This window comes from Takifugu flavidus, chromosome 16 (assembly GCF_003711565.1).
Source record: "Takifugu flavidus isolate HTHZ2018 chromosome 16, ASM371156v2, whole genome shotgun sequence".
Classification (NCBI taxonomy): domain Eukaryota; kingdom Metazoa; phylum Chordata; class Actinopteri; order Tetraodontiformes; family Tetraodontidae; genus Takifugu; species Takifugu flavidus.
The window spans coordinates 12217440-12243337 of record NC_079535.1 but is presented as its reverse complement, the minus strand read 5'-3'; the positions used below and the strand labels follow the sequence as shown (position 1 = coordinate 12243337).

At 49.1% G+C, this 25898-nt stretch overlaps 3 protein-coding genes and 2 long non-coding RNA genes across 12 annotated transcripts in view; 2 read left to right on the top strand and 3 right to left on the bottom strand.

The window, feature by feature from the left end:
- Positions 1–6237, top strand: part of LOC130513200 (neuronal PAS domain-containing protein 3) — a 94028-nt gene extending 87791 nt beyond the window's left edge. For 7 of the 8 annotated variants that reach the window (XM_057011874.1, XM_057011872.1, XM_057011878.1 and 4 more), the window contains one exon: positions 1711–6237. In XM_057011874.1, the coding sequence (XP_056867854.1) occupies positions 1711–3272 (1562 nt within the window). In that variant the 3' untranslated portion in view covers positions 3273–6237. The remainder of the gene's footprint in view (positions 1–1710) is intronic. The other variant, XR_008946645.1, reaches the window with a different exon arrangement.
- LOC130513206 (uncharacterized) lies at positions 6085–7508 on the bottom strand. The gene is made up of 2 exons (XR_008946648.1): positions 7332–7508; positions 6085–7246 (listed from the first exon to the last, which is right to left on the bottom strand). It is a non-coding gene; the product is annotated as an uncharacterized LOC130513206 (long non-coding RNA).
- Positions 7509–7890: 382 nt separating this feature from the next.
- Positions 7891–8488, top strand: LOC130513205 (uncharacterized). The gene is made up of 2 exons (XR_008946647.1): positions 7891–8292; positions 8332–8488. It is a non-coding gene; the product is annotated as an uncharacterized LOC130513205 (long non-coding RNA).
- Positions 8329–12540, bottom strand: egln3 (egl-9 family hypoxia-inducible factor 3). The gene is made up of 5 exons (XM_057011885.1): positions 11991–12540; positions 10000–10116; positions 9734–9870; positions 9528–9601; positions 8329–9015 (listed from the first exon to the last, which is right to left on the bottom strand). The coding sequence occupies exons 1-5, from the start codon at positions 12348–12350 to the stop codon at positions 8945–8947; spliced, it is 759 nt and encodes a 252-aa protein (XP_056867865.1). The 5' UTR covers positions 12351–12540; the 3' UTR covers positions 8329–8944.
- Positions 12541–17990: 5450 nt separating this feature from the next.
- eapp (e2f-associated phosphoprotein) lies at positions 17991–20135 on the bottom strand. Its single transcript, XM_057011884.1, is given in 7 exon segments — positions 17991–18827; positions 18937–19046; positions 19049–19067; positions 19140–19254; positions 19339–19431; positions 19511–19692; positions 19964–20135. Coding segments are annotated over 7 exon segments (888 nt in total). The 5' UTR covers positions 20047–20135; the 3' UTR covers positions 17991–18541.
- Positions 20136–25898: the final 5763 nt, after the last annotated feature.

Below are 25898 nucleotides of genomic sequence, written 5' to 3'. Positions count from 1 at the left end.
GTGGTCAACACGTGGGTGTGGTCAACATGTGGGAAGTGCCAGTGTGTGGGTGTGGTCAACACATGGGTGGTGCCATGGTGTGGGTGTGGTCAACGTGTGGGAGGCGCCAGCGTGTGGGTGTGGTCAACACATGGGTGGTGCCATGGTGTGGGTGTGGTCAACGTGTGGGAGGCGCCAGCGTGTGGGTGTGGTCAATATGTGGGTGGTGCCAGTGTGTGGGTGTGGTCAACACATGGGTGGTGTCAGTGTGTGGGTGTGGTCAACATGTGGGTGGTGTCAGGATGTAGGTGTGGTCAACATGTGGGTGGTGTCAGTGTGTGGGTGTGGTCAACATGTGGGAGGTGCCAGTGTGTGGGTGTGGTCAACATGCCCCAATGGGTTAGCCCCAGAGGGCTGCAAACCAGCCCCAGAATGGCTGAAGAGCACAGCAGAGCTGCCAGAAAAGCCTCCAGAGGAAACTACCAGTGAGTCCAGTCTGGCGTCGCCATTGATGCTGTAGTCTGTGAATTTTACAGATTTACGGTTCTAACAACAAAGCTGAACTCGTATAGCTTTGATCTTCTTCATCTTTGTTCTTTCGCTGTGATGCTAGCTCGTTCCGTGCTCCTGAAGCTCTGCGTCGTCACAAGGGGGCGTGTTGACAAACATTGATCTCAGCTTTTCTAAAAGCTTCAACCAGAAATGTCCGATTCCGTGAGAATTCACACAATAATAAATTATTCCTGCTCACAAACACAAATCCAGGATTAAGTTCCTGGCCGAGGCCTCCGGCTGCCAGCTGAGGAGCTGCCAGTTTCAGCCTCCACCTCCAGCTGAACATCGCCGCGCCGCTGCCAGCTGCTGTTGGACGGGAATCATTCTGGCACGCCGTCAATGGTCATGTGACACCAGCTGCTGCTGGAGGCATGCAGTGTTCAGAGCATCTGACCTCTGACCTTTGACACAGAACAGCCTCTGACTTTTAGACGAGAGGGACATAAATGTTTCCTGGGACGAGAAAATGTGTAAATAATGTTAACCCGAAGCTTACGAGCAACGCTGTTACCGTGGTGACGGGCTATCCCAGGTTAGGGGCCGCATCAGAGCAGAACCAGGTGCTAGTGGTGTAAACTCTCAGGTCTACCCACCTTCAGCCCCACGACAAAGGAGTTCTCGAGTTTGTGAAAGGATTTTTCTGTTTTCCTGAAACCAAGCGAATGTTTGGACGTTTCTGCTGCCACAGACGAGGCGGCGTTGGCAGCGTGCAGCCGCTGGCCCCGGCCTCTGCTGGCACCAGAGCGCGTTAGCACGTAAAAGGCTGGACAAGAATCACACACAACACGGCCCCACACACAAACCTTCATGGACACGCTGAAATCATCCACATTCCAAACACACCAAGTAGCCCGACAGGTGCTAACAGGTTAGCAGCATTTGTCAGGCCGACTTTTAATCCCGTTGTTTATGTTCGTATCTAATTATCTTTCCACTCAGAACAGCTTCCGTAAGATGCTAACAGGCTCCTGGAGGGAAACTGAAGGGTCTGTTTCACACTACGACCTGTAGGGGGCAGCAATCTGTCCCTGTCATGAAGTTCATCTCAGATAAACTGGACCAAGAAGAAGCCCAACAAAAACCAACCGCTGTGTCTCCCAACAAAGGAAATGTTTAACTAGTAGCCACAAAAATGGAAAATGTCTTCCACAAATATCTTCCTTTGTGTCCCCACAGACACCGAGGACACAAAGTGTGAGAGGAAACCGGGCCCTGAATGTCGAGAAGATCCCGAGGCTGACAGGAAGCATCACCAGCAGCCCGGACCTCCACACTGCTCCAGCGAACAGGAGATGAAGCACCAGGAAGAAGGAGACAGCTCCAGTAACCCTGAGAGCCAGGAGAGTGACGACAGCCCAGAACCTTCAGACGGAGAGTTGGAGGAACAGGAGGAGGCAGCAGGAGAAGGAGAAAGGCTGGGCAGGTTAACGGGACTGGGGGGGCTGGGGGGGCTGGGGGGGCTGGGCGCCATCGGACGGCTGACCAATCTGGGCGGGCTTCATATTAAAGTAGAGCACTATGGAGAAGGCGAAGAAGTGCACAACTCCCAGACGTCTTCATCAGAGGAGGAGGAGGAGGAGGAGCAGGAAGGAGGCGTGCCGGAGTACGACAGCACCGGTTCGGCAGGAAAACTCCAGAAGCGACGGAAGAGGAGGAAAGTGCAGAAGTGGGACGGCTCCCGAAACCGAAGACTCCGCATCTCCACCTCCCCCAGTCCCATCAGCATTGGAGATGCCGCTCAGCTCGTTGAGCCCTCCCAGACCGCGCCCGCTTCATCCCTACTCCCGTCGGCGGCGTCCCCCGACGGCGCCGCCAACACGTCCTCCGTCCTGAAGATCAAGACGGAGATGGCCGAACCCATCAACTTTGACAACGACAGCAGCATCTGGAACTACCCACCGAACCGAGAGATCTCCAGGAACGAGTCCCCCTACAGCATGACGTCCAAACCTGGCGCGGCCGTGGGCCACGACGCCTTCCCGTCCCCCCAGGGAGGCTCCCTCCAAGTCGCCATCCCAGACTCTGTCCTCACCCCTCCTGGGACAGAAGGAGGAGTGAGGAAACTTCCCTACAACGGGAACTCTGCACCTTCCTCAGCTTCCAGCGCCACCAGTCTAGCTCCTCCCTCGAGCACCTCCTCTGCCGACCCTCTGTCCCCTCCCCTGTCCGCCTCCCCGCGGGACAAGCAGCAAGGCACCCCGACCACATCGTCCTCCTCCTCCACCTCCTCCTCCTCCACCTCCTCCTCCTCCTCCTCCTCCTCGCTGCTGTACTCTGGAGATCTGGAGGCGCTGCAGCGTCTGCAGGCTGGAAACGTGGTGCTGCCCCTGGTGCACCGGGTGGCAGGACCCCCCACCAACACCACGTCCCCCCGGGTCTACACCACCGGGACCATCAGGTACGCGCCGGCAGACGTCACCCTGGCTATGGCACAAGGCAACCTGCTCCCCAACGCCGCCATGAACTTCGTGGACAGCTCTGGGTTCGGCCTGGACCCCAAGACGCCCATGGAGATGCTGTACCACCACGTGCACAGGCTCAACATGTCGGCGGCGGCGGCCGCCAGCCCGTTCGTGGGCTCTCCGGCTGCCACGGCCACAAACGGCAGCCTGGGGGGCCAGATGGCGTCCGCCAACGTCTTCACCACAGCAGAAGGACTGTTCTCCACGCTGCCGTTTCCCGTCTACAGCAACGGGATCCACAGCACTCAGGCGGCCCTGGAGAGGAAGGAGGACTAAGGCTGAAGACCACCACACTGTGTTTCTGGATCAGAGACAGCGCAGCACCGTGTTCCAGACAGCAAATCGTACTCCAGCACTTTGAACCTGAGCTAACGAGCTTGTGTAATAGACGTGAATGAACCCTCAAAGACCTTTTCTATCTTCATCTCTTCTCTTCTCCTCCTCTCTTTGCTTCTGGTGTCCGTTTTTTTTTTCTTTCTCCTCTAACAGATGAACAAACTTCTTTATTGGACAGAATTCTTTTGCCTGTTTTTGCCTTGACGGAGCCCGACGGGGCGACTTTTGGGGTCCGACCTGTCGGCGTGGACGAGACGTTCAGAGGAGGACGCCATCGTCCCCTCCCTCTGTATCTTGATGTGATCAAGGGTTGGAAGGAGAAGCTGTTGGCGGCCAGGAGGGGGCGCTCTCTCAGAGATAATCTTTTGAAAAAAGGTTTTTGAGGATGTTTCTCAGTTTGAGGGAATAGTTTAGAGAATTAATGCCGTTTTATTTCTTTTTCCTCCTTTTTTTTATAAAGTATTCTAGCTCAGATTTAACTTACAAATCAAGCATTAAGAAGAAAAAAAACGAATAAAAAAAAAAAAAAAAGCAATTTCTGCCGGGTAATGACCTGTGAATTCTCGAATGTTACTACTTCCTCTGTATCCCAGGAGTTTACCTACAGGTCTCCAGCGAGCGTGGAGACCTCCTCACTGGTTCCATCCGTGTCCGTCCCTGCAGACTCATGGTGCTAGCGAGCGTCCAGTAACCCTGATTCAGCTGGCTGATGTGGGTGCTGTCCCTGAACCCACACCTCCTCAGTGAATTCCATGCTTTTATTTTGGAGGGGGAGTAGTTTCCAAACATCTTTTCTTCATCTGATCTTCAGGAAAGTCAGAAACGCAGCAAAAACCTTCAAACCTCTGAATCAGCAGCACGTCCGGAGCCTGTTTGAGGAACTGGGGGCACAGGAACAGGCTTCTGGGCTCTGTTGGTAGAAATGTAGGTTCCACCACATCTGCATCCTGTCATCGATTCACTTTAATCCTCAGTGAGACTGAAGCTAACACGCTAACTTGAAAATGAATGTTCCAAAACCTTGCTTTTGTACTACTTCCTGTTTCCTCCTCCTCGTCGGCGTCTTCTTCCTGAACCAGAACCGCCTCCTCCAGTCCACTTTCTTCCATCTCATCACCGAACCCTGTGATTAAAAAATACATATCAGTAAGGAGATTGTAATAAAAACATGCATTTTCAATCAATCTATAAAACAATCAATCCAATAACTACAAAAAAAGCTTCTTTTTTTGAGGAGTATAAAAGTCTTTGTCCGTCTTTTTGTGGGTTTTTTTCCATCCTCTGTTGCCAAAAAAAGAAAGTTTGGTGTTTTCAGAGCACTGTGATGATCCTTCATCCTTCCCCTTCTCTTTTTGGTCAAAAGAATAGGGGGAAAGAGACTAATTAGTGGGTGAAGCATCTCTCTTTTGACGGCCGTGGCTCATCCGCTCATCCTTCTGACTGTGATTAACGTGTTCTCGATGTTTCGTGTCTTTCATGGCGACTTCTCTCTGTGTGTTGACTATATGCAGTATATACTGAGCTACCGTAGCCGTTTTCGTCCTTTGTCTTCTCTGTGCTCTCTAGTGTGGGGGAGGGGCGGTGGGCGGGCTCTGTGCGGAGTGGGCGGGCCCTGGCGGGGGTCATGTGACGTGAAGCCCCGCCTCTTCCCGGCCTCCCTCTACTGCAGTCTTAGTGAAACCAGTCCAGGTTTGTGGAATTTCGTGTTGGTGGCCTTTGCAAAAACCAAAAACGGGTTTGTAGAGTCACCGTTTTTTCTCGCTGCTTCCTTTTTGTCCTTGTAACTTTTCTTTATTTCCTCTTTCTCTCTCTCTGCTGTTGCTTTTTGCTGTTGTGTAGTCTGAAACGAACCTCTTTATCTTGTCTTTCTCTCAGAGATAAAAGATTCTTTAACTAGCTCAAAGGTTAATGGAGCCATTTTACTGCCACTAAGGAATTCTGGGAATTGTAGTTTCTGGCAGAAAGAGTTTGGCGAGGAAAAGCCTGAAGTAGCATTTTTAGCGCCTCCGTTGGGACACATTTCCCAGAATCCCCTGGGGCTTCCGGTGTGCATTGGGTGTATTTCATTGGTTCTTGTTGACTTCCCGTAAAAATTTCAAAGCTAAACGAGTGATTCACGGGAAAGACAAAAAAAACAATTCAGGAGACACAATAAAGAACGTTTTAAAGATTTCTAATGAAATTAAAAGACGAAAAAAAACTTGACACTATAAATCTATTTTTATAGGTGTTTTGGAAACTGAACTGCATGTTTAGAAGATTAGTTCAGTGTGTTTCACGTGATGATCCCTTTTTTAAATTCCGTCTGGCGTTCTTTTAAAGAATTCTGTATGTTTTGGTTGATAATTCCTCAAAACCGACCCGTATCGTCCAAAAGTTTAAAGGAACCAGATTTCTTTGTGTTTGTGTCTGAAACCAGGAATGTGATTTTACCGGCTGAATGTTGAACTAGGAGCCTCCTGATCGCACCGTTTTCTACTTTTGGTGGGTTTTCGACCTCGTGGAGGGTCTCTGTCAGGTGTGGGAGGGGCTTAAACCCAGAGACCAGGAAATACACCCACATGTAACAAGACCCAGACAGCCGCGCGAAGCTGTTCAATGTTTTTTCTGTGTTTTAATGTGGAAAAATGAAAAAGTCTGCTGGTGATTTGAAAAAGACTTTAATCTCAGCTGCTGTCTGAACTACGTAGTGTTTAAAGATGACAAATATTGAAGAATCACTTCATTTACCTGTGAAGAAACTGTGTCTGTGTTTTTAACTCTTTCTTGTACAATTATACAGATTCTTTTATGAGGAACTTGGTGCCAAGTAACTGAAATACGGGCGAGAGGGGACTTATTATCAATGTTAACAGTGTTATCAGATTCTAAATACAAACAGATTAAAATATTCAAAAAGAGAAAACCATGAGACATTTCTGTTCTTTGCCCTCACAGCAGAGGCTCGCGGCTAACCCATGCTAACTTCTGAGTGATTCTGTTTTAACTTCTTTTTTCACGTAGGAATAACGCTGCAGGCGTGGGGGGGTTTGTGGTTCTGACCGTTTTCATCTGGGGGAGGAACATGTCACACTTTCTGTAACGTCATCTCTCAGGTGCCATATTCATAATAAAACTCGTTTGTTACCCGCTGGCATCATTTCTTCTGTTTGACCATCTCACCCTCGTCACCAGCACGGATCCTTCCGCCCCCCCCCCCCCCCCCCCAACAACGACGTAGATGAAGCTCAGTTCCTGAGGTCAAAGTCAGAATTCCCAGTAAACAAAGGTCGTTGGGTTCAGGCCCAGAATTACAGATTTCCGACGGACAAACTCGACATTTTTCATCAGAAGTCACATTTTTCATGTCCCAGACTCATTTTGTGTTTGACGACACTCATCCTCGTCGCCGAGGCGACGCACTGGTGGAGAAACTGGACGATAAATGTGATAAAATGGAGCCGATATCAACCCGCCCCCCCACCCCCGTAATAAGAGAGGGGAGGTCAGAGCGTTGACCTCAGAGGCCGAGCCGCCAACTTTAAATATTTCACACAATTTTAAATGAGCGCCCATGAATCATAGATCACAGGCTGCTCTGTGTGTGTGTGTGTGTGTGTGTGTGTGTGTGTGTGTGTGTGTGTGTGTGTGTGTTTTGAGGTGAGCTCCTCATAACCTCTGGCTGTCCATCTCTGTAAGAAGGTCTGATGAGAAATTTAGCTCCAGCAGCATCTGTCGCTGACCGCAGGCGTAACGAGCAGCCTTTCATCATGGCTGTGATGGATGGATGATGAAACAAGGCGTTAGAGATGAAAACTTCATGTTTTTTTCATCCGGGGGTTCAGATCTCCTCCATTTTCAACACTCAGGGAGGAGCGAAAAAACCCTCCAGACGTTTGGAGACGCTGCATCAGGACGAATGTGGCGTTTAGGATCTGCAGGAAAAACAAGCTTTCACAGTTTATAATGGTTAATAACCACCTTCCTGCTTAACCAGAGTGGGCGGGGCTTAGAACCTACTGCAGATTGGTTGACCTGTGAACCTGTAGTGCAGGTCTCAGCTGGACCCATCAGAGAGTTCTGGTTCTGATGGTCACTCATCAAAACTTCAGCTGATCACAGCTCTGCTCGCTAAGACCACCTGCTTTTATCACTGCAGGACCTCGGGAGGGGACACGGCCCCCTCCCTCCCCCCTTCAGGCATCCTGAGAAGTGCTGCAGGGTACGTCGTATCGGGCTTTTCTCAGCCTTAAAAACTGGCGGGGCACGTTTATTCAGACCACGCCCACTTAACGCGAGGATAGGCCCCGCCCACATGTCTGTTGGCGGAAGCCTCAGTTTCTCTTACAGGGTTGCTCTTTTTTTATTTTAACTGTACTTATATTTTAACCTCAGTATACAAAACAAGACTGACGAAGGGATTCGAACCTGCAACCTTTACAGTTGTTCTTGAACCGTTACTCTTTTGTCCAAACACAGAAGAACAGCTTGAACCAGCACGTTTCAAAGCTTAAGTATGGACCAGGGCTGCGTGTGCGTGTATACGCGCGCGCGCGACATTTCATTGCGATCCTGTCATATTTTGACAAAGACAAAAAACAAGTTTAACTGAGCTGCTCCTGAACTGTGGAGCAACAGCGACACCCAGCGGACGAACAGCGACACTGCAGCTCCCGGCAGAATCTGATGATCGAAGATCAGCGGATCGATACATGCTGGGTTCCATTGATGGTGTTTTATTAACATAATTATTAATAAATGTTGCGTGATCGGGCTGTGCTAAATCTTTTATATGCGGATCGGATTTTTAAAAGAATAGTTTAACTTTAAGTGTATCCGCGGCCTCGGTAACCGGAAGTTAAATCGTTGATTTTGAGTCTCATTGAAACTTTATCAAAAGTTTTGGCCGATTCTGGTTTCGATGCAGCGTTTTTATGACATAATAATAATAATAATAATAATAATAATAATAATAATAATAGTAATAATAATAATAATAATAATAATAATACACAGACAGGTTTTATGCAGTTTATTCCTGGTGTAGTAAAAATGTGGCGCGAGTAAAAAACCCAAAGGTCTGGAAAAACTTAGCAAGTTTGAATGGGTGTCGCTTCACACGTGCGTTAATCCTCCCGGATTTAAAGATTTGTACACAAATAAAAACTAACAACAAAGTTTGTAAAAAGGCAAAAGATCACGTAAACTTCTTGAAATCTCAGATCGTTCTCCTCTGATCCGACTAATTAATGTTTCTCTTTCACTATAAAGTCATAATAAGCCTTTTATAATTTGACGGTTGTTTAGCCGACGTGCAGCGTTGCCATGGAAACAGCGAGGGAATCACAAGGACGTTGTTGATCAGCTTTAACCAGGTCAAAGATTTTCTGTGTAAACTGATCCAGGACGTTCCTCCAGAACCGAACAGCCCGTAAACCTCACACTTTGGCTCCGCCTCCTCCTTCAGGTGAAGCGTTAAAGGTGCAGTCCGCTGGCCTCCATCAGAGTCCAGCATGGAAATGGTGACATTCCCAGGCCACCTGAAGGCACCGCCGGTCCGGGTCCAGCCCGGAGCTCCTCAAGGTCCCCCATCTTTTCCTCAAGCAGGAGATGTTCTGCTCCATTTTTAAACATTACTCCTCGTGCAGTTCACCGATTTGTCCACCAGGCGGCGGCGTTTGGTCCATCAGCTGGAGCTGCTCACCTGCAGGACAGGTGAGACGAGAGCATTGGTGCGAGTCCCTTCACGGTCTGGGGTCCACTTTATTATCAGTGTGGGAAATGACCTGGGTGCTGTTGCCATGGTCACCTGCATCTAACAGCAGGGGCCAACGTCACCGTGGCAACAACACTCAGCGACAGGTGTTCGCAGATTCATCCGAAAATGGAATTTCTTAAATAATTTCACTCCAAATGCACAGATTTCATCACATCTGAACGAATATCGACGTGTGACGTGAGAGACGAACGGCGGCTGAATTAAAGCGACACTGTCGAAACATCGGGGATCAACTATTTGTTTTCGACCAACATGGTGACGACATAAACTCCTATCAAAGTGAGGACATTCTGGCTGGTCCTCACAACATCAGAGGACTGTTGGAGGGTTAAGACTGAGTTTTAAGGTGGTTAGAACTGGTACGAGGGTTTGTTGTGGTGTGTGTGTGTGTGTGTTGTGTGTGTGTGTGTGTGTGTGTGTGTGTGTGCGTGTGTTACCTCTGATGGCTCTGAAGCGTCTCTTGGCCTCGGCTCTCTCCACAGAGTCAAAATACCAAACGGTGATGGCGTACCTGAGACAGTGACATGGACACACTCAGACAGGTGTGTGTGTGTGTGTGTGTGTGTGTGTGTGTGTGTGTGTGTGTGTGTGATCAGGGTTCAGGATCATTAATTGATGGCTGCTCGGCCGGTTGCCTGGTTACCTGGTGGCGTAGGACGGCTGCACCTCGTGCGGGTTCCTGCGGTCGGACCAGAAGAAGAGCAGCCGGTCGAAGAGCGGCGAGACGTCGGCCACGTACGACTTCCCCTCCGGGAAGATCCTGAGGACGCCGCCGTGCTCCTGGTCAAAAACACCACCATCAGTCGGGTCACCTGACAACCCTCAACCTCCAGAACACCAGTGACGGTTGCTAGCGTGGCGACGCTAAGCCCCGCCCCCTGGCCCGGCGCCCGGCGGCGGTGAACGCACCTCGGTCCAGCTCTTGTTCAGGTAGTAGATGCAGGTGACGCAGCGCCCGTCACGGTTGGGGTTGTCCACGTGCTTGATGTAGCCGGCCCCGTTTCCAGGGTAACACGCCACCATGGCCTAAACACGCCACAAACAACACAACAAAAACAACATTTAAAAAAAAATAAATCAACATCATAGTGTTTGTTCTGTAAAGTACCATGTTTGTGGGGACCGAAGACCCTATTTTATTATAAGATCAGCTGATCAGGAATATTGATCCGCCTAACATCCGAGAGGCAGGGACAACCATCATCATCATCCTCATCTTCCTCCTCATCTTCATCATCCTCCTCATCCTCCTCCTCCTCATCATCCATCCCCTCATCCTCCTCTCCTCCTCATCCTCCTCCTCTCATCCTCCTCTCATCATCCTTCCTCCCATCATCATCATCCTCCTCCTCCTCCTCATCTTCATCATCCTCCTCATTATCCTCCTCATCCTCATCATCATCCTCCTCTCCTCCTCATCTTCCTCCTCCTCATCATCATCCTCCCCTCCTCCTCATCTTCATCATCCTCCTCATTATCCTCCTCATCTCATCAATCATCCTCCTCCTCCTCATCTTCTCCTCCTCATCATCCTCATCATCTTCCTCCTCCTCATCTTCCTCCTCCTCATCTTCCTCATCCTCCTCATCCTCCTCCTCCTCATCCTCCTCCTCCTCATCCCCTCATCTTCCTCCTCCTCATCCTCCTCCTCATCATCATCCTCCTCATCCTCCTCCTCATCTTCCTCCTCCTCCTCCTCATCACCCAGCTACGCAGTCCACACCAACGAAGAAGAAGCCCTGCGACGTTCCGCCCGGTCCGTCCCTAAAACTCTTCCCCCTCCCCTGAAGGTTCGATGATCCGTGTGTTGGTCTGCAGACGCAGAAACACCCAAAGCACCAACGTGGGGAAACAAACAGGAAGTAATAAATAATCCAAGCATCTCACACACACACGCACACACACACTGTGTTGACCCATATTCCTGATCTGATCTGTTGTGATAACACACTTGATATCGTCTCACTGCTGCACATGTTGACTCGACAGATGTGTGTGTGTGTGTGTGTGTGTGTGTGATTACTATAAATCACTGTGTGTTTATGTGTTTGTGGCTGCGTGAGCATTAGTGCGGAGGAATAAAGGGAGTGTCTGAGTGTGTACGTGACCGTGTGCAGCGCTGCAGCGACCGGAGTGTGTTCAACCACATGATGACTGACGCCTGTGGTTCTACCTGGTTCCTCATGGTTCTACATGGTTCCTCATGGTTCTACATGTTTCTCATGGTTCTACCTGGTTCCTCGCGGTTCTACATGTTTCTCATGGTTCTACCTGGTTCCTCATGGTTCCTCGTGGTTCCTCATGGTTCCTCATGGTTCCTCGTGGTTCTACATGTTTCTCATGGTTCTACCTGGTTCCTCACGGTTCTACCTGGTTCCTCATGGTTCTACATGGTTCCTCATGGTTCCTCTCATTTACTCTTGAGGTCTGACAGAAACATGGGACTATTTTTACTGGATAAGCTGGAAAACAGGTGGGCGTGGCCTTGGTGTGTGCAGTTCCGCCCCACCAGCTACAGGGACGTGCTTCACCTGTGCAGGTGTGTCCGTGTCTCTACAGAGGACAGGAAGGCACGAGGACGTCAACACACACGCGCTCCTGCTGCTGTTTTGCTGGGATGTGGTCGGATTTACAACGGTCTCGGGCCGTGATCGTCCCACAGATCTACTGGTTCTGCTGCCGACAGCTCCAGCCTCGTGCACGTTTTGGGGGATCTTGTAAAAACCTTCAATCACGCGCACAAACACCCGACATGTTAAATGTGCCAATAACGGCCTCGCGCCCGCAGAACGCTGACAATAAAAGTTCTCTCCCACGGTTTAATCACCCCTCATTTCTCCCTGGTTCCGACCCGGGCCGGGCTCTGATCCGGGTGCGCGGGGGTCTCGCGGGGGTCTTACCTGGGACCTCTCTCCGATGGTCCTCCCGCCGAGCCTGCGCGCGCACAGCGACACCAGTTTGTCCATCAGGTTGAGCAGGAGGCTCACGGCCTCGCAGCCGCGCTCCGAGCCGCTCACCCAGGCGATCTTGTCCCCGCGGATGCTCCTGCGGTGGATCCCCGGGGCGGAGCCCGCCAGCCGGCCGTCCTGCAGCTTTCCGGACCGGTGCATCTCCTTCACCTGGTCCAGCACGGCGCCGCCGGCCAGGTCCCCCAGGAGACCGTCCACGTAGTAGAATCCGTGCGAGAGCAGGGCCGGAACGATCTGCTCCAGCGCCAAATGCTCCAAGTTGGCGTCCGACAGAGGCTCGATGAACGGCATGATCACGTCCGTGGCGTCGCTGGGCTGACGTGGGTCCGAGACAGAGACCGAGACCGAGCCCGGCTGCGTGGACCGCCTGGGAGGCTGCGGTCGTGGGACCAGACCCGAACAGCTGCAGAGTTCTGGTTGTGTTCGCCGGGTCCGTTTGGTGCTCCGAGACGCTCTGTTGGACCTTTAAGTTCCACCGCAGCTCTTTATTCAAAACGGTCAAGTCACAAATGCTACACGCGCATCCACTTCCGCATAGGATTTCAAAATAAAGGCAGCGCCAAGCGTGACGCGCACAAACGTGACCTGATGTGACGCAGAGTTTTAAAGATCAAAGCATAAACATGTTTATTATTACAGCTGAGCTCGTCTTTACATTAATTATTCGGATCGTAACAGCTGCTGTTTGTGGTCAAACTAACCGGGGTCGTTAATATCGAAAGAGGTGAGTCGACTTTTATTTTGATATCCAACTTCCGCCATGTTTTGTGTTAGGTGCGCGAGGTGCGACGTGCAGTGTGTGATGTCCGCTGGGTGGGCGTGTCTCCTCGCGACACACAGCACGGCGTTTTTTTGATCTGGCAACAACTTCCGGTACTCGATCCCGTATTTGCCGCTAAAATTAAGTTCCGCCTCTCGCGCGTCGCCATTAGGTCCTCCTCGCGCAGCATGTAGGCCTCGCGCTCCCTCGCGAACGTGACGGGCAGCACGAGCCCAGAAACAGCTGCTTTGTTTTGCTTTTTGTTCTCAAACAAAAATCGTTTTTATGTCACATTTGTACAAGAATTCCTTTAAAATCCAGATCGAAAATTTATAATTTCAAAAGACGATTATAAAGATGAAAGAAAGAATGTGAGAATAAAACAACCAAATAATAATTTAAATAACGTTTTTTTCATTAGCTCCACAAGATCTTTTTGATTTATAAACTCAGTTAAAGTCTGAAACATCAGGAATTTTAATATGTTCCAAAAAATGTTTACAGAAATGTGTTGCTATGCACATTTCTTTAAAGTTATCATCAATTAACAGACTCAACTCAGTTATTTTATTTGCAGCTTCTACTGCAAATTAAACGTCTTAGTTTTGCTGTTTTTTTTGGTCTTAGACAAAGTAAAGTGATCAATTAGAAGACAATTAGAAATCCTGAACTGAAAAGGATGTTTATCTCCCCACTGTTGTGACCACAACACTCGTCCGAATGAGCAGAAAGATCTTCGTTAAGTCTTTAAGTCCTGTTTTATTCAAAGAAGCAGGAACGCACAACACATAAAAAAAGAACATGTAAAATGTTCCGGGAGATCAACCGTTCCTGGAGCCTGGAACAAGACCCGCTTCCTTCTATGAACCCAAACAGAACCCTGAGGCCCACAGCCTTCCTTCCTAGCCTGCCCGTCTGGACCTCCGGTCCTCTTGGGTCAGCAAAGCGGATCCTTCTTTGGCCTCCAGATGTTATTAAGATTAAGATTAAGATTAAGATGAACTTTATTCATCCCCGTGGGGAAATTGAATTATATCTTATCTTGCTTATCTTGCTGCTGTTAGCATTAGCCTAATAGCCCTGCATGCTAGTCACACAGGTTGTAAACTAAAGGTTTGTTTTAACTGATCAGAGAAGCGACACCCCCCCCCGCCCAAAAAAGACTGTATGTTTTTGCGAATAATTATGACAAAAACTGTTTTAGTTTCTACAGACATGGTGGATGACGACGGTGGCGATGTGCTCGACTACATGTGACCAACGTCCTCGTCTACTCGGAAACTCAGAATAAGCCAGAGCAGATAAGATATTTCATATCAGTGATGACGACGATGATGATGATGATGATGATGATGATGATGATGATGATGATGATGATGATGATGATGTCCTCACACGCTGGCAGACCTGGGATCACCACAGACGAGCACTCACGACACGCTCACACGTTGTTTTGATCACCACCAACGCCTGAAACAACAAACCGCCCTGACATCACAGTTGGCCGCCGCCTCCGTTGGTTTATCAGGGTTTCACAGGAACGAGGGGCCACGAGGGGCCTCGGTGAGCTGGTTTCCTGGCGTTTCCTCACCAACTCACTCTGAGGGAGGGTGTGTGCGTGTGACCCTGGGTCAGACTCCAGCAGCAGCCTACGTGCGATGTGCTCGCTGTCATTGTCCAAGCTGACTGGTAACCAGCAGCTGCTTCCTTCCTGACCTGTTTAGCTGTCAGATGCTTCCAAAGCTGCATTAATTTTCACACAATTGTGAGTTAATGAAGAACAAAGGCTGACGACAATCTAAACGCACAAACCTCAACCTACTACGTTTGTTTTTTTACATGTTTTAGTGAACGACAGGCTTATAAATAAGTGACTACAAAGGGATTAGGATTCCTCTTGTGATCAATATCAGTCCAATCGCTCCTGCAACATTAAATATTTTTACTTTGCGGAGCTGTTTTTTTTACGTTGCCATCAAAGGTTGGTCTATATTTTAGTGGTTGTTAGTAGTAGTTAAAATATTTGGTATTTTCTTCATCAATCATCACTCCAGATGTATTTTTTACTAACGGTGTTTTTAATGTGAACACAAAACAATATTTCCTCACCAGATAAAAAAATCTTTAGTTGTGAATTTTGTTCACGCTATAGATTTAAATAAAGCTGAAACTGCTCACTAACCAAAGGTAACAGGTGAGTTAAGACACTAATTAAGGTTACTAATTAACGATTACATGGACGAGGTAGAGAAGATGAGAATATTTAACTTTTATGACCGCGTGGTTCTGGTGTAACGTTTCTCTCGGATATTTAAGAGAACGTTAAAAGACTTTATCAAAGAAAACGCCCTCATTAAAAGATAGAACTAACTTATCAGTGACGTCCTCATGAAACCTACGTCATCAATAATAATAATAAAAGTTCCAACATGGCGCCCACCGTCTTCTTCTACGCCACAATTGACCGACTCACTACTGCCGCCAGAGGCCAACGCGAGTATCGCACCTGGGCAACAATTTTCACGTGACGCCACTACAGCTCTTTAAATAATGTACAAACACAGTCAATCATTTAACAATAATTTCAAAAGTTTAAGTCAGAACAGGTTTAAATGTATATTTGTTCTTTTTTGTCAAAACAATTATGCACATCTTTACTTAAAGTCTCCCTTTAATAGTTTCATCAGTACAGCAAGATTTAACATAAAGAGGCACAAATGTTCCATCAGCCCACACGTAGCGCTACAAAATTTACAAAGATGTACACAAGAATATTTACACGACATAGAGCTCTGAGAAAGTTTGGAAGAAATAGGTTTTACTCTTACACAAAATAATTTTGTACAGACACGTAAATGTAGAGGTTTCTCCTTTCTTTGTTACATTTATAATTTAGCTTCAGCTCCGGAACAAACCTGTGACATCAAAGCCTTGTCAGTTAAACACCGCATAAACTAGTCATAAAGACGGTTCTGAGCCAAAGTGGATCCCAACTTTACTTTAAATAAAAGTCTCTGATCATGTCGGAACCTTTCTGGAACCAGTGTTTCACTACATTCAGTCCTCTGAACCAGCACCACCAGCAGGGTTCAGGTGCTGGTTCGGACCTGCTGCTGCATTCATTCGTTTATATTCTCCAGATTTGCCTGTTGTTGTTTCATGACAGATTTTAAGGGTGGCAGATTTTTTAAAAAGGAGGAGAGCGCTCGGGCGGCTGCCGAGGACTGTTCTGGTCGTTTAAATGGGCCGTAAATGTTCTGGAACCTGATGATGAAGCTGCAAATTCCTGATCACCTTTGACAAGGGTTAAACCTCATTATTTGCACGTTGTTGCGTGCGTGTGCGTCGAGGAAGAGACAGTCTCACCAGACAACACCACCTCCCGCTGATGACCTCTGACATTCAAGATTCTGTTAGCTTTGGAAAAAGGCGAAGAGAGAAGTTCTGTCGCAGCGATCTGGACCTGAAGCAGCAGGACCACGGTCAGACGGATGAGGCGGGGGGGCAGCCACAGACGTCACTGGATCACCTCAAAGTAGTGCAGAATGGCCATGATGTGCTGCGGCATGAAGACGTAGCCGGTGTAAATGGCCATGCCGGCGACCGAGATCAGCAGGGAGTCTGAGGAGGAGGCGTCAAGGAGGAGGTGCGGAGACGAGGGGCTGCACAGAAATCTACCCACTGAGGATCGAATAGATTAACCAAGAGCGAAAGGAGGCACCATCAGCATGTTCCTGCTACTTTCATCCTCTCAGATCATCTCCTAATATCATTATCTGTGAAGGATGATGGAACATCTCATCGTGACTGCGACATTCTTTAAATCATCTGTTTTAAAGTGTCCTGACATCAAAGTCGCACTGGACAAAAAGTCCAATTTAGTAGGCAGACAACGGGGGGGGGGGGCAGAAACGGTGACAGATGCAACTTCCAGGGCACGTTATTCAGGTTTTATCATGCTAGGAACCTGTAAACAGGAACCTGTAAACAGCATCCTGTAGATAATGAGAACAAACACACCTAACCCTGAGGGAGGACACACACACATAATCTCTGCTGTGACAGTGACAAAGGGTGTGTGTGAGTCAGGTCAGTAAAACTGCACCTACACAAGTAATTTAGTTATAAACCATCAGTTTCCCTTAACTTGCTTTTCAGTGCAGAGCTCTGTTAGCATGTGCATTAGCCACATTAGCTTCGGCCGGAACCAGCCCGTCAATCACACACTGGGATCAAACGACCTCATTTATGCAAGAGATGAGTGTGTGTTCCATGAGAAAACTGCATCAAACGACGAAAAGGTTAAACATTGTTAGTCAAACACATATTTGCCCTGTCAAATTCCGTCTTTGAATTGTAAACATGAAACAATATGTGAAAACTTCTAAAAACCACAATTCTTACAACAGGTTAAACTTTTCCCCATACAATCTCCTTAAAATAGTTGCCATTAGTAAGTCCAAAATCATAAATGACCCAACAACAGCGGGCAAGTATATATGTGTACGCCATAATAAGACACAGAAAAATGTAAAAGTTGATCTTAGGTTCAGAAGAAAGCTGAACAGTTAGCGAGTTAGCATCATTCGCTCACGTTAGCGTATTAGCTCATTTTCCCCTTCCGCAGTCGGCGAAGTCATAAAAGGATACTGAACACGGTTCTTTCCCAGGGCTCCAGCATGTAGAGCGCCGTCACCAGGAGATATTGGTAATAAAACCACGACAACTGCTTCCAACAGTCACCCAGAGCCATTATTTCAACTTTAAAACGACAACTTCTTTCACTCAGAGCTCAGAATTCCTCAAAGGGTGTTTCCTGAGGTCACGTGACGTCGAACGATTCCAGCCAATCAGGAACGTCGCTCGATCCCTTCAAAATAAAAGGCGTTCAGAGCCGCATAAGGGGGCCGGAAGTTCACCTTAAGGACCGGAAACAAGCGAGCTTTTATTGATCGGGGAACATAAATCCTTCTCATTTTTATTTTTTAAGCCATTTGCGTCTTTAAAATAATTTCTGCTGCTAAACTCAGTTAAATATAACTGGAATAAAGGTGGAATGGATCAGCTCGGAGAATCGGGTCACCTGTACCAGGCAGGAACACTGGAGGTTCTGAGGGTCCATAAGTATAGAAGCACAACCTGTGTAGAACCAAGAAATAAATCTGCACTGGTAGTTTGAATAGTGGACTTTATTTATCAACACTGGAGGTTCTGGTGGGGAAAAAAACCCACTTTTTGCCACAAATATTCTGATCTGGAGGTTTTTGTTACTGGTTAGATTCATGTTGATCACGGTCTGGAAACATGACGTATGAGAGCATGTTAATGAAAAGCAAATGTTTCCCAGGACAGTTTCAGGGGGTCCAGAGATCCCAGGGATCAGTCTGATGCAAGGAAACCTAAAACAATAAGGTGAATTTCAAATGAACAACAAACTGTCTGGGGACTAAAACGATGCTAAGGTCAAAAATGCCAAAAAACCCACTAAAACCAGCAGCTCTCAACAGTTTCAAAAAAAGGCAAAAAATAAGAAACGTTTGAAGGCCGTGAGAGAAACGGTGCGGCTCCGTCGTCACCCAGAATTCCTCTGAGGATCTGATGGCGTCAGGTGGATTCCAGCTCTTTAGAGTCTTTCTGCTTCCTGTGATGGAGGAATCGCGTCTCGCGTGTGGAGGAGGCTCGTCGGCATCGTCCCGGTCAAACGTAAAAAGCCGTATTTGCCTCAGCAGTGGCTGGCCAGGATGTTAAAGAAGTGGTAAACCTCGTCCTTGTCCAACACGGCCACCTCGGTGGAGCACTCGGTGCAGCAGACCGGGTGGTACGTTTCATCGGCGTCCATCCCCGCTGGCGTCAGCTCAGCCGCCTCCTCGGGTGTCGTCTCAACCTTCCTCCTTTTCCTGTTCCTCTGCTTCCTGTCCGACTTCGTCTGGTACCGCAACACCTCGTCCGGCTTCACCGTGCAGTTCATGACGAACATGGCCCGGTACTGAGTCCGGTACTTCTCATGTCTGAGTGAAACGACACAGAGATCGATCGGCTCGTCCTTAAAACATCACAGATATCAGCAGTGTCCACTACAGGGGACGCGGATGTCCCACCATGGACCTCATGTCTCACCTCTGACAGTCGAGGCAGAGCGTCGTCATGCAGGCGGGACAGTTGAGGATGGCGTCGCTGCTGGGCAACGCCTGAGCGTGTCGAGGGTGGGGCTTGGAACCCGACACCGCGCCCGATTTCTGCCGTTATACCTGCAGAAGAGTGGACGCCCGTGTGTGCAGAGGCAGAACAGCCTGATGTGGAAAAGACAAACTCCGGCTCACCGCCGCCTCCTGGCGTCCACCCAGGCCTGGTCCCTGTCATCCTCGTCGGGGTCGTACAGCAGCTCATCGTTGCTTTTTATGATCCGCTGTTTCTGCCTGCGGCCCGTGGAGCTCCCTGCAGATAAAACACCGGTCTTAGTTACCGTGGAGACGATACAGACATATGTGAGGACGTCATAAGAGGCTGTCACGCCCCAACCTGGCTTGTCCTCCTCCTCTGAGTCCGAGTCAAAGTAGACCTCGTCGTACATCCGGGCGTTGTGGAGAGAACCGCCGCCACCGCCAGGTTCTTCTGCAGAACAAAGCAACAAACGTCACCCTGGGGTCCGGACAGAACTACCGTCAGGTGCTGAGGAGAAACCGCAGGCTGCCTGTTGCTGGTGGTCCCCAGGTTCCCTCCATAGTCTTGATGGTCGAGCTGAGCTCCGCCTCCATCTCCTTCTCGAAGTCATCGCCGCTTGATGATTCACTTTCCCCCGTTAGATATTCTCTGATCAGCTTCTTCTTCTGGTCCGGAGTCCCGTTCAGCAGCACGTCCAGCTCGTCCTCCGAACTGACCCGCGTAGAACAAAAGAGGAATCACTCTTAAACCACTTAACAAGTTTTTTTGGGGCGTAATATTGGGCTAATTTTTTTTTTATTTCATCCAACGAGATAACTTCATCTTTAAATGATCTTGTGCTGTGGAAAACAACGTTTAAACTATCTCCGCGTCAACCATGTAAACACGCCGTCCAGTATGTTGACATGTTAGCATTCCTCTCGCTAGCTGCGCTTTAGCCTCTCGTGTCTGTCACTTATTTACAGATATCGGTGTTCCCAACCTGCTGCTGGCCCGCTCCTCATCACTCGGCTCCTCGATTTCATAGGAGTCGAACTCCGGCGGCTTCATTTCAAGTCTGTTCATTTTAACCGTGTCAGAACAACACAAGTTAGCAACAAGTTAAAGAAGACGACTTCCGGTCCTTCTTCTTCTGTGATTTCGGCAGACGGAAGCGGAAGAAATAAGGAAACACACGTTTCTGCCCTCTAGTGGAGGCGGAGGATAGCGCGATTTAGGCCAAAAATAAAGATTCACTCCGTTCGTTTTCCTAAATATGATTCTTAATTCTGAAAGGAGGACGGGATGAGGCGCGCGGGCGGAGGAGTGCTCGCAGCGTCCCGCGGGGCTTAAACCTCTGCAGTCACAGCCGATCACCACTAGATGCCACAAACGCACCACGGATGAGCCGAGAGGCCACGTCACAGGAGTCGGGCTAATTTTGTCCAGTCGGCTCCCACCGGCAGATCAGATGGTGACCTCTGACCTCTGCTGACGGCACGATGATGCCAGCATTTGATCGTGGTCCTGCTCGAGGTTTCATCCTGTTAAAAGGGGGAGTTTTCCCCGCCACGTTGCTTGTTTTGGGTTAGTCCCTGTGGTTCCGTGGAGCGCCTAGAGACCGTTCTGGGCCGTATTAATGAAGTTGGATTAAAGTTGATACAGAAGTGAGGGGTTTTTGTTTATTTTCAAGGACGAAAACACATTTTCTTTTAGGGGATTTTTAATAAATAAATAAAATGCTTGTATTCTGATTAATTTCCTGGAATTTTACAACACGCGCACATCTGGAGAACTGGAGAACGGCCACAGTTCCAGCATCTGTTGCTAACATATCAGTCAGCACCAGATGCTAACGCCGCTGTTCCTGTGTTAGCTAGCTCCATCCAGCGATACTCACAACAGCAGTAATCACTGTTTAAGATCACGTGATCAAATCAACATTTATTTTTGACGTAACTCGGACCGAAACCTTCCCCGCTTTGCGTGGCGTTGCCCGTTTACCCCTCTGCCGCCACGTGTGCGCAGCTTTAGCTTTAAGGTTAGCGGGTTCAGCTGTTTCATCAGGAACTCTGTGGAACATCCACAGCTCCACAGCCTAACCCCCCCCCCCCCCGAAGGGGAAATCACAGTCACCTGCATTTGCATTTAAAATATTACCTGAACTTCTGCCAGGCTCTGAAGGCCTTCAGCTCCTCACATAATTATCCCTCCATGCTGAAATGTCACGCCGCTTCTTGTTTTCCTGCAGGGGATTGTTGTTTCATGGAGGACCTGTTGAAAGCTTCAAACAAAGAGCAGATAGAGCAATCGAATGTGCAGTCACTCCGCTCGTCTCCTCCTCTGTTATCATCCGTGTGCGTGCGCGCGCGCGCGTGTGTTGTCGCGTGTGTGTATTTTGCAGTGGCAGCAGAGACGACACCCGGTGGGAGAGCCCGCCTGCCAGCAGGGGGACAGATGGGTGTAATTTCGTTATTTTTACCTCCTCCAGGAGCTGACTGCCAGCTCGGGGAAATTAGCATCGCACCTGTGTGTAATTGGCTAAATTAGCTTGTCGAGTGGCAGAGCTGAGACAGAGGTGGTCGCTGAGGTGTGTGTAGGTGTGTGTGTGTGTGTGTGTGGGTGGCTTTAACTTCAGGTATTCCCATCACATGGGTTTATTTAATGTGTGTATAGCTGCAATAAACAAGCACTCAGGAACAAACAGGGTTCCCCCCGGCAGAGCGCCCCCTGCAGGCGAACGTGTCCGAGGCCCGTTTCCTCAACGCCGTCCACGGACGCAACCTCGAAGCTTCCCCGGAAGCATCGTCACGGTAACCTGACGCCATAAGGAGCACCCCGGACGTGTAAAGCACCCCGGACAGTGGGCAGGAACTTCCTGTGGCGTCCTAATCGCCACGGTTACCGCCACGCAACGAGGGGGGAACCTTCAGGAGAGCGAGGAGCCGCTGACACCCGTTTCCAGGCTCCGTTCTTCTTTGTTGGTGGGTCGAAAACGCTCCTCGGCCTCGCTCCTGTGGCCGCGCCGGCGCGTGATTGGCTGGATCCTGACGGCGGCCCCCAGCGTCAGCAGAGAGAGGCTCCGTCACGGCCCCTCCGCTCGGGCCCCCCCGGCTCAGGGGCCTTCCCACCCTGCCAGGAGGAATAAATTGGCCCCAGCACATAACCTTCTTATCGACATTCCTGCCGCCACATCGTCCCGTTTCCTGCGGCGCGGGTGCGACGACTCCGTCCACAGAGGTTAGATTATTCCATCTTCTCACATCGAGGATCTGTCAGCCCGTCTGTCACGCAGCCGCCGGTTCCGGAGCCCCGCCGAGACCAGCACGCTGACAAATGACTGTTCAGACTCACCCGGGGGTCCGGGCTAACCGGCATCCTGAAAATACCTTTTTTTTTTTTTTTTTTACCCCGTTTCGTCGGGAACGTTGATGAGAAAACTGACGGATCTTTAACCGTCCTGGAAAAGGTTCTACAGGCAAACCAGAACCAGAACTGGGCCTGTTGGATTCTGCTGATCTCCCCGTTTGACTGTTCAGATCCTGGTGAGATGAACAAGAGCTCAGACTGTGATCCGTTTCCTGCCTGGACCTTCGTCCCGCTCAGGTTCTGATCCACTTCTGAGCGTCTCTTTAAAACCAGATCAAATTTTCTTCTTTGTGGCTCCAAGCTTTGACCTAAACGGTGAGATCCTCCAGGTGGACCCTCAGGTCCAGAGCGACTCGACCTGCTGACCTGCAGCCCAAACACACACACACACACACACACACGCGCACACACACACACACGCACACCTTCATTATCTTCTGCCACCTCTCCGGGTCTCGGTGCCAAAAGTGTGAGGACTTGATTATCGGCCGCGGCGGCGAGCCGCGACCTGCTGGAACCCGCTGATGAGGTGGAAACTCACCTGGCGTCCGATGAGACGATGTCCCTCGTTATTTGTCCCTCGTTATTTCTTCTCACTCTGGGGACAAAATCGCAAACTGTTTGTGTGTTTCCCAACAGCTCGGCTCCATTTTCTCCGCCTCCTTTTCCTTTACACACTCGGCGCCGCTTCGTCCTCGGGACGCCGACGGCCATCTTTACTCCGAGGTCACGTGACCTCGGCTGACCTTTAACCCAGACCGCAGAGGTCGCGTTGGACAGAATCAGCAGGTTATTTGAAGCTGCTCAGAGGTCGAGCTAACATGCTACAGCTAACCATCAATCCACCGTGACTGGCGCTTGTGTGTGTGTGTGTGTGTGTGTGTGTGGTGTGTGTGTGTGTGTGTGTGGGGGGGGGGTGATCTCTAGGTTCGTGTCTGTGCCACAACAGGACGCTTCACTCGTCTGCTCATCCATCCCTCTGTTCTCTAGTTTCCTCCCAACTAGCAGAAATTAACATGTGAGAGAGAGAAGGAGAGGAAGGGCGAGCGAGGGAGCGACTGAAAGAAAAGAGGAGGCGAAGGAGGAAGACAAAGGTCCAGCTGTGAGATGAGCGCAGGAAGAATAAAACAGATCTTATCCAGAGCACGGCCGGGGTGATTACCATGGAAATCACACACACACACCACACACACACACACACACACACTACAATGTTGCACAAACACACCCCGCATCAACACACTCCTCTTCCAGCCTCTGATTGGCTGCCGTTCTGAATGAAGTTGGCTCCCGCCTGGTATTTGGATGAAGTTGATTATTTATTGGTGATGAAATTACGTTAATTGCTTATTGGTATTTTAATTAAGTTCTTTTCTGCCTGAATGTTTGAGTCATTTCCCAGAGTATTTATTGGTATTTTAATGAAGTATTATTTGGCTGCAGACGCAGTGGGAGAGCAGCTGAACAGGCATACACACAGCAGGTGGCCCACACACACACACACACACCACACACACACACACACACACCACACACACACACACACACACACACACACACACACACGGGTTAAAAACAGAAAGTACAGATATTCATACGCGAACGTATGAATATCGGCCATTTACAGGAATTTATACTGGTTCCTGCTCCTGGTTCCTGCTCCTGGTTCCTGCTCCAGGTTCCTGCTCCAGGTGACGGGCTGAACCCAGACCAGGATCTGACCCATCCAGAGGACCAAGTGAGAGGAACAGTTCCTGAAGAGTTCCTGCCCCCAGCATTCACCAGGAACTCAATCAGATTAGCTCAGATGTTCTAGATAAACTCTCAGATTAGGTTGAATTTGCTGCAGGTCAAAGGTGAGAAGTTGGTCCTGCATCAGGACCAGAGTCCGTTCTGGGCCCGGACCGGTTAGCGTTAGCGTATATCCAATCAGAAGCATCGATGCTAACAGAGGACAGAAACAGAGAGCATCATCTAATCCTGTCTGGAATATGGGGTCACGAGCCCCCGACCCACTGCAGGATTTCAACACACAACCTTCGGTGTTGCTGCTCGGCTTCCCGGTGATGATCCCGATGCTGCTGCCACGGAAACCAGGAGATCCCAACAGCAGGAACGCCGCTCCGGCAGCTAACAATGCTAACGGCTGTAGCATCAGGATCAACCAGTCCTCTGAAACTGAGGCAGGACAGCAGAAGCCCAAAACCTTCACTGGACAAGCAACACGCACACACACGCACGCACACACTCACACACACACACAACACACACACACACACACACACACACAACACACACACACACACACACACACACTATAATTAGCTGTTGGTGGGTTGATGGGAGCTCATGACACGTTGAGGCCCCAAGAAAATGTTCTTAGAGAGCTCTGGATGTGTGTGTGTGTGTGTGTGTGTGTGTGTGTGTGTGTGTGTGTGTGTGCCCTCGGGGTCCGTTGGTGTACATAATGGCGTTTTGAAGAGATTGTTGGTTTGTAAAGACATTTGATTGACACCTCCTGATGTTGAAATCCAATTAAAAGTGGAGCTCTTTGTGTGTGTGTGTGTGTGTGTGTGTGTGCGCTCCCACGTGCATGTGCACGATAAAGTGAACTATTTGCTAATAAATAAAATGAAAACCAATCCTAAATGATTTTTGACTAAATCTTCCTCTTCAAAGTGTTTTTTTTTCTTACTTCTCTTTCTAATTGCCGAGGCAGTAGAGAAATGTTGTAATTACTGTAATTACAATAATATGATTCGACAGTGTTGAAAGTCATTAAATCAAGAACACAGACAAACCGTAGCATCAAAGACCTCGCGTTTCAGATTAAAGAGTATTAAGACCTTTTACTATATTTATGGGGACTCTTCTGATGCTGAACGCTGTTTTACATTTTAACATCAGAGGTGACTTGATGATTGTTTCAATCAGATTATCTGTGAATTCACGTGATTAATCCCACAATTTCACTCAGATTATCTTTCAGAACCCTCTCTTCACTCCCCCAGCACATTTCATTATCAGTAACTGGGACGACTGGTCCAGCCTCACGTCACTAGGATAAGCCCCGCCCACGCCACGGGGTTAGACCCCGCCCAGATAGATATTAGCCACGCCCCATCGTCTTCACACATTCCTGAAAAATACAAGAATCATAACACATTTAAATTGTCTTTTACTTCAGATCTCTCTCTGCCTCACTCTCTCTCCACACACACACACACACACACACACGTACACACAGGGAAAAGCAAACATTGGAGCATTGACATTGTGGCGGCAAAAGAGAATAAATGTTTTTTCTGTCCTGCTGAGACATTATTCCATTTATACCACTCACTCACACACACACACACACACACACACACACACACCACACACACACACACACACAAAGAGTGAGGGGGGGGAGCCATTAATGACACAGAGGTCTGAGCTGAGTGCTGAAGAGTGACAGACAGCTCGTTAAGATTGTCATCCTGCTGAGGCCTGGACCTTGTTAGTGCAACACACTCAATACAACACACACACACCACACCACACACACACACACACACACACACACA

Bases quoted from the DNA above. Each gene is read 5' to 3' on its own strand.
- egln3 (XM_057011885.1), bottom strand. From the start codon at position 12,350: ATGCCGTTCATCGAGCCTCTGTCGGACGCCAACTTGGAGCATTTGGCG. The intron at 9,602-9,733 runs GTAACCAGGCAA...TCACTGTCTCAG, and splicing joins CAGCCGTCCTACGCCACCAG to GTACGCCATCACCGTTTGGT. The intron at 9,016-9,527 runs GTAACACACGCA...CCTGTCCTGCAG, and splicing joins ACGCTTCAGAGCCATCAGAG to GTGAGCAGCTCCAGCTGATG.